Here is an 8,238-nt window from a genome sequence, read left to right as displayed (position 1 = left end):
CATACACAGAGGCACACGCACACAGACACACACACAGGCATGGTACTGAAGGAATGGCAGTTTCAGCTGAAATAAAGCCGGGGGTCCAGGGGGCCGCTCAGGCCCCCTGGCGGGGTCAAGGGTGTCAGGGGGCAACGCCCCTTGAAGCTGACGACTTTTTACTAATTCAAATGTGTTTAGTGCCCTCTCCTTGAAGCTCAAAGGGATATAAGTGAAAGATAACAAGGCTTGAGTAAGAAAAAATAATAATCTCAAGTGAATGGGCGGATTTGTTTTATTTTTTTTATTTTTTTGTATTTTTATTTTTTTTATTTTTTTTTATTTTTTTATTTTTTTTTATTTTCGTTTTCGGCGGATTTCCGCCGATCGGCGGAAGAGTACCATGCCTGAGACACACACACACACATACATATACACCAACTCACACAGACTAACCATATACATACACACACACACACACACAAACGCATTCAGGAATAAAACAGTGTGTGCATTGTGTGTTATATCACTAAGTTTGAAAAATGAAAACACATGCTCATATGTATCTGAGATGAACTTGAATAAAAGCTACTACACAGTCAGCGATGTACCAAACATGAATCATATTTACAATATTCTCTCGACGGTTCTTTCCCTTTTCAATATCGTCTTCTTTTGGATACTATTTAGCATTATCTTGGGTCGTGCTAATAGCACTGCATCACACAAAGCGTGACGAGTATTACAATTGGTATGATTTTATCTTACGTTGAAAACAAAACAAATCTGCTGAAGGACAACAAGAAATAAAACGAAAACAACACTACGCCGAAAGTAAACACATGCCTCTCTATCTACAACTTGATGTTTATGTTGTACAAAAAAGAAATTTCAATTCAAGGACACATGATGAACAGAGCAAGTCTCAGCATCTGAAAGCATTGTAAACTGTTCTTGTATAATTGGTTTGTCAAACAAACGTACAAGCAAGCGGACAAGCTATCATACTCGCAAACAAACACAATAGAAACAAAAGAGCAAATCACTGACTTAAAACTGAAAGCGATTTGCATGTATTTGGTGTATAGCATAGAACAGATGTGGAATGCTTACAGTATTGGCGTCCAATGCTTTCAGATGTGTTTATGATTATTGGATCGCTTGATCACAAGGTTTAGATTTTCACACGGGCAACATTCAATACATAGCAATATAATACAATGAAGCGCAATATTGTATGACACAAATGAAATATGCAATACCATACAAAACCATACAATACATTGGAACATATGTGACCCTCCACCACGAAATGAGTCGCATGTCACCTCGCGCGGTTCTGCGCTAGGCTTAATATAAGTCCGGGGAGTGTCAGGTAACAGTGTGAGGGTCACCTTAGTCACAGGCTTATAACTCAAACAGTTTTTGCTCTTTTCTAAAACGGTTTTCACCACTGGATAGAGCATAACAAACTCATTATGAAAATGTAAAAATATGAAAATCATGCACAGGTGACATGCGACTAATTCCGTGGTGGAGGGTCACATATTACCAAGTTATTGCTTGATGTTTATGTTAATGACAACCATACATGTGTATTTCACAAGACACGAGTTCTAGACACCCGCAAGATGATTATAAGTGGGGTGTTCGTCCAACTGTTCCGGTCGAGCCAATTGCAAGTGGCGATATTCGTCATCGGTTTCTGCTGTCGTCATCACCCCTTCTCCGTCGTTTAGCTCTAGCTGCACATTTGTGTAGTCTCCTTGGTGTTGGGTCGTCTCTGTGTTGTGATATGGGTTCAGGTCAGGATCGTGCAAGTCTTCGTTACCGCTGTCTTTCTTTGCTGCCTGGGTGTCCTGGAATACAATGAACAAGGTAACACACTGACACACACGCACGCACGTTCTGATGGAGATTCATCATTATATTGAATGCATGTCATAATAATTTCTCTATTTTAGTTGTTGCTAAGTCAGGATAACGTATTGGATTGGTTTTAAACATAAAAAACATACTTGCTTTTCTGCTTATTACTTGCTTTCTTGTCCCATTTTGAAAGTATATCTATCACAGCTGATGCATGTTCGAATAATTATTCTGTTCTCTTTTAAAAGTCTCTGCACTCTTTAGGGAAGAGGTGGCACGGAAATTTGATCTAAAATCATCCCATGACAAGATTTGGGTTGTCAGCATATTTAGGTACTTTGAACACCCTAGAATAGCTGCATGATATTTATGTTGTCATTTCATCCTCTTTGTATCAATGAAGTGATGATTTGCAAAGTGAGTAAATGCTAAACATCTGCAAAATTGGTGACAAATCGATGTTTTCAAGGCAGAGCGGCAGCAACTTGTCAATACATTTGTCAGATTTATTGCATGCGACCGTACTCCACGGGTTGGATACACTATGATGTCATTAGACAATGACTGTGTATAAATCCAGCATGAATAGAGTTAATCACAACAGACCTGATCAGGGCGAAGGGGGGGTGACTCGTCCACGTTCATGTACACATTAGTGACAGAGTTGTCTTCCTTGTTGTCAAACACACATTCAGTGTAAACTGCGCCTGAAAACAAAAAGTCTCTTTTTTGAGTGCGTATGTTTTCGTTCACTGATTTGTGTATGTGTGGTGTTAGTATGTGCGCTTCTTTACGGAATACATTCCCTGTGCATGCGTGTGTATGTTTTTGTCAGAAGCATCTGGGAGCATGTGATGTTTCTCCGCCCGGCATTTCATGATGTGATACGTTTGTGTTTACATTACTCTCTCGTCTAAACTTCGAGGTGATACTGGCTGAAGAATGTGTAACAGCTCCACAATGTGTTCTGCCAACAATTCACCAGTCATCTAATGTAGCAATACATATTGTTTTGATTTTTTTTTCTGAGACAGTTTCTGTCTCATCCCTTCCTTTAAAAGTGTGTGTTCGGTTTATGTATCTGCCTTTTGTTGTTGCCTGACTACATTACACACAATGTACACATACGAACAAAACACACACGGAGCTAGCTTTATTCCTTACGAATAGTATAAAGGCTTTCTCTACCTTGCTCTTCTGGCGATGGTCCTCCCTTATCTCCCGTGTCTGCATGCTTCTGTGTCTGCCCTCCCTTGGTGAGTTGTTTGACATCATGGGCTTTTCCTGGTTTCTCTTTGTTATCTTCAGGCTTTTCTTTTTTCCCTTTGTTGACTTGCGCGTACACGTGGTTTTGAGCACCATCTGACCCGGGTCCTTGAGGGTCGACAGCAGGGTTGGCTAATGATAGGGGGGCCAGAGAGTTCTGTGGGCTGTGTCTTGGAAGAGCTGGGTCGTCTGCGCGTTGATATAATTCGTTAATGTGTTCTTCAAATTCTGAAAAAAAGAAAAACATAAATAAAAAGTGTGCTCTCGTTATCTCAATATACCCCCTACCCTTCCCTTTCGTTAAAATGCACAATATTCAATTGCAATTAAGTGCTTGTTAACGATAAGCGTCCTTAATGTTTTCGTTATCAACCCGACTTGTTGAAGTTGATATGATTTTCTGAAAACAGTCCACACTTAGCATATTAAAGATCAACAAGGAAGGACACACATCATGGTGGTAGGGTGAGGGTGCTGGCTTATATTACATTAAATCTAAACACAGCACACACAAAAACGTCACTTCAAAGTGAAATCCCCTACATAACAGTTACTACCTCAAATAAAAAGGTAACTAACAGACACCTTTAGATCACTTAAAATGCGCGGCTTAACATAATTTGTTTCCTAACTTTCTTAAGACAACTTGGACATGAAAACATCAAAGAACAATAAACATGACACTGATATTTGTCATTGTAAATGTTAGAATCTTAAACGAAATGAGGCAGAGCGTTGATATCAAATAAACAAAGGCAAGTAAGCGCTCTTTATCCATACGACATGTGTAATGGAGTAAGCGAGAGTTTAAGCGATTACTTCCCTTTGGTTATTTGATAATTATGGTAAATGCTTTCAAGAAATTGTATCGTGTTTAGCTGGTCGTGGATTTTGAAGTAGGTGTGAGCAAGCACACATCACAGTTATAGCCATTACAGTGAGTGTATGTGTCTAAACAGTATGTTAAAACAGCAGATACTTGGTTATTGGGTGTTGAAGTCACGACGTTAATCCTAGTGAAGACAATGGTGATTGTTTATAAACAAAAGAAACTAACACCAGTTAACCACAAGAAAACATATTGATGGGGAAGACAGATGGAGGGTTAGACAAGAAACATAATAGACGAAGTAGAAGAAGATAACGCGAATGAAAGCTTACCACCCTCAAGAGGCATTGTATCCCGCCTTTCTCCTGTTGCTTCTCTTTTAGACCCTGGAATAGCAATGTCACATACATTACTGAGGTACATGTCCCCGCTATACACATAATCAGTGTTCGGACTATATTGCCGGTATAATAGCATGTACGATCGTTAAACAAGCAGCCTCTGCGCAACACGCAATACTCAATGTTAACATGCACATCACACTTTCGTATTGTATTTAATTATATTTAAAATAGCAGGTACAAAAGTCAAGGGAAAGCTACTTTCCCAGTACATTTTAAGAAAATGTAATTACACATTGACATGTTGTTATACTTTTTTCTCTTTTGTGTTCATGCCCTAGCTGCAACTGTGCTTTCGCATGGTTGGACATTTACACGTTTGACAGTTGTCCCCTCCATTTAGGCAGCCACACTACTTTTTTCAGGAAATACACGCTTGGTATTGTTCATGTCACTATAGGCCCGCAAACTCTGACATGGGATACTGCAATAGCAGGTGATCTCGGAGATCGGGGAAATATGAGCCCTTCACTAACCAGGCGTGGCCTTGATTCACATGGAAAGCTGACCTCTTATCCATTAGACTCTTACGCATGTCAACACATAGGTGATTATCCCACACGCTTTCTTCTGTTAACTTTGTTTTTTCTCAGACCATTTCTGCATTAGCGTTTCATAAAAAAAAATAACCTCACTTATACGTGACGACCAGAGCAATCGCAATGGCTATACTACTGCCCACTTAAACAGCTAGATATGATTATCGCACACAATTTCTACCGTGCATTCTTGTCCAAGCTATTCCAGCATTAACATGTTACTTAAAAAATATAAAATGAAAACTCACTTCTACGTTTGAGGATCACGACGGTGAAAATGGCAATGGCGACAATGACGACAAATCCAACAACGCTTCCTGCCACGGCTGCCACTGGCAATCCAGTAGCTCGTTCTTGGTTCAAGTCAAGAGCTTATCGACAGAAATAAGTATGTGTGTGTCAGTCTGTCTAAGGATAACATACATAGCTCTAGCGTCTGAACATTAGTGGCTAATAAATTATATGCAGAGTATTTTATGTTTACTTGCTCGGGGCATGATGTTTGGACATGCTTATTTTCCCTTGTATAGACTGTTTTAATACAATCAAAGAGTATCTGTTCATATCTCTTGGACCGAAGGAGTTGATAGGGCAGGTATAATTGTGCTATGGTATCCGAGTGGTGTGTGTTTGTGCGTGTGTATGAGGATTTCAACTCGAAAGTATTTTTAAGAAGTTGACTCATGTAAGGGTAAATAGAAGCTTTCATTTTTTTCTAAATGCATGCTACTTTTATTTTGTTTCTGTTCAATCGGACAGGGTACATCTTTATTTTTAAAACTATTGCTGGTATGTCGCATAACAGCAGAACTAATATATCAAATGACTTAAGATTCCATGTGAAAGTTTGAAGACAATGTGTTAACAAGTTACTCAAATGTACAATATGTTGTCTCATTACCCGTTGAAACGGCTTCAAAACTGCCCTGTATGCCTGCTGAGAGGATTGACACCTACACCGCTCAGCATGCCATAACGTTCATGTTAGACAAGATATATGAACAAAACTGACTGTTTTGGGTGCAGATGTGATTGTTCTGTCTAAGGACATGCTAAACATGTTTCGATTTAGTTGTGCTGATATTTTGTCAATTTTAACGCGGGAACCTTGATTTAGCGAATTCGATTTTGGGATGTGTCTGTGTTGTAGGTTCCATTGTATTGACACTACGTCATGTAAACTCAATCTGTTTTCTGACCAAGGTAGGGGAATTAATGGCATTTTTTTCAGTTATATACTTGGTTTTACAATCAACATCCTCATCAGAAAGATCTACCCTCAAACGCATCTGTATAGGATTTTGTATGACGAGTAGTGTTGTATTCGGGAAACATGCAGACACTTAAACGTTCAAACGCATGTCATGTAAACAGAAAAACTACAGACAAAAAAGACAAACATGTAATGAGAATAAAAAATACAAGCAACAAAACCAAATATGTTACCGTAACAAACAAGCGAAAAAGCAAACAAACAAACAAACATGTCATATGCAAGGAGTTATGAAAATCATTTTAGATATTTATCAAATGGTCATAAAGTGCTTTCTTAAAAGTTCTTGAAAGCAATTAAAAGAGACAGATCTGCGCGGTTATGTTTCAGATGCTCATCTGAGTTTTGCTAAATGTCCATCACGCATGCAACATATATTTTACTTTGGTTTGCAACCGAAATCATACTTACATACTACAAGAATCTTGCAGTCACTGTGAGTCACATTATCTTTCTTTGAACATGTCAATGTAGCCCCGTCTTTCTGTCTGACGTTGTTGTGTATCACCAGTGTGCTGGAGTTGTCTTCTCTTGTCACATTGAAGTCAGCGTCAGTTATTGTGCACTTAGGGCAAATTTTGGTTTTGTTTTGACAGTAACTGCATCGTGCGATGGTAGACACCGTTCCATTCCCATACGCAACTGTCCAGTTCATGTTCTGTGCCCGGAGAAGACCTTTACATACGATGGGCGATGTCTTGTTCTCGACTACCCTGATTGCACCTGCCCTGCAGTCGGGAATCCTGTACGCTGAAATATAATGATGGAGACAGAAGATAACCGTGTGCAGTGTTCATAATCTGCTACTCCCCTCAGTGTGGAATCAAAGAAGGGTGCACACACGCATGTGTGTGTATGTGTATGTGTGTGCGTGCATGCGTACGTGCGTGCGTGCATGTGCGTGCGAGCGTTTGTGCTCACAAATGTGTGTGTGTCTGTGTGTGTGTGTGTGTGTGTGTGTGTGTGTGTGTGTGTGCGTGTATGTGTGTGTGTGTGTGTGTGTGTGTGTGTGTGTGTGTGTGTGTGTGTGTGTGAATACGTGTCTGTATGGCCATCTATCTGTATGTGTTAATCTGATTTGTATGTGTTGAAACTGACATTTTAATGTAGCCCTGGTTTGAAAATTTCAACAAGAGAATTCATCCAGAATTACTATGATTACATTCAGGTAATGAAATCAGTTGCAAAAAGATGAACAGAGCACATTACCAATGACTGACACACATACTATAACAGTTTAAGTGTATGCAAGATACGATCAAAACTATTGACAGTAGTAACACAACGCACAAACCTGGAACAACAAACAGTGTGCAAGTGGCGTTGAACTTGTTTCTACGATTTGAACATTTTATGGTCGACCCGGATGTGACCAGTGAGTGGTTCAGGAACTGCAGTGTTGTGCTGTCATTTGAATCTCTGCTGATATTGTAGCCTTCTACCAGAGGTGAGCACCCGGAACACCCTCGAGATACTTTGCAGTCTCCACAGGTCCCGATTCTCATTTCCTCTCCGCTGGACGAGTTCCTGATGGACCAGGAGATGTTTTCCGAACTGCCCAGTCCCGTACAGGTGAGGATAGGCTGCTGGTTTCGTACGATGCCGAAATTCCCGTCTGTGTTGCACTCAGTCAACGTGTAAGCATCACCTACAACCAAAGAAAACATGAAAAGAACACATATCTGTCTGTAAAGAAGGAGGAACAACATGCACACTCACCAACTCCTGAACTTCACCTAAACGCCAGCCTGCAGCGACATAATAAACAAACAACCCAACCACTCAAACGATAATGAGCACACACACATACCTAAAGTGTGGATGGTTACCTAAGAGGCGGCACTGGGTGTAGTGCCTTTCTAGTGCACTTGCACTACAACAGCACTGGGTGCAGTACTCGCTCCGGCATCGAAGAATTTTGCACTAAAAAATGCACAAAATTTGACCTATTTCGTCGCCTATAGAGGACGGAAAGAATGTCATTTTGAACATTGTTATGACATTCTTTCCGTCAAAAAAGTCAATTTAACGGTGTTAAATGAAGCGACCATCCACACAATTAGGTTGCCATCCACGTGTGGA

General features: G+C 40.1%; 2 protein-coding genes across 3 annotated transcripts in view; both read right to left on the bottom strand.

Moving 5' to 3' along the window:
- Positions 1–8,238, bottom strand: part of LOC138974012 (uncharacterized) — a 502,416-nt gene that overhangs the window by 391,914 nt on the left and 102,264 nt on the right. The window lies entirely within an intron of this gene.
- LOC138974777 (uncharacterized) overlaps positions 483–8,238 on the bottom strand; it is an 8,034-nt gene continuing 278 nt past the window's right edge. The window contains exons 2-7 of the mRNA XM_070347502.1: positions 7,451–7,804; positions 5,132–5,254; positions 4,276–4,329; positions 3,037–3,342; positions 2,455–2,555; positions 483–1,838 (exon numbers count right to left, since the gene is read on the bottom strand). Of these exons, the coding sequence (XP_070203603.1) occupies positions 1,596–1,838; positions 2,455–2,555; positions 3,037–3,342; positions 4,276–4,329; positions 5,132–5,254; positions 7,451–7,804 (1,181 nt within the window). The 3' untranslated portion in view covers positions 483–1,595. The remainder of the gene's footprint in view (positions 1,839–2,454; positions 2,556–3,036; positions 3,343–4,275; positions 4,330–5,131; positions 5,255–7,450; positions 7,805–8,238) is intronic.

The sequence above is a fragment of the Littorina saxatilis genome, linkage group LG8 (assembly GCF_037325665.1).
Source record: "Littorina saxatilis isolate snail1 linkage group LG8, US_GU_Lsax_2.0, whole genome shotgun sequence".
In the NCBI taxonomy this organism is placed as follows: Eukaryota; Metazoa; Mollusca; class Gastropoda; order Littorinimorpha; family Littorinidae; genus Littorina; species Littorina saxatilis.
The sequence above is the reverse complement of the archived record's forward strand: the minus strand, read 5'-3'. Positions and strand labels throughout refer to the sequence as shown.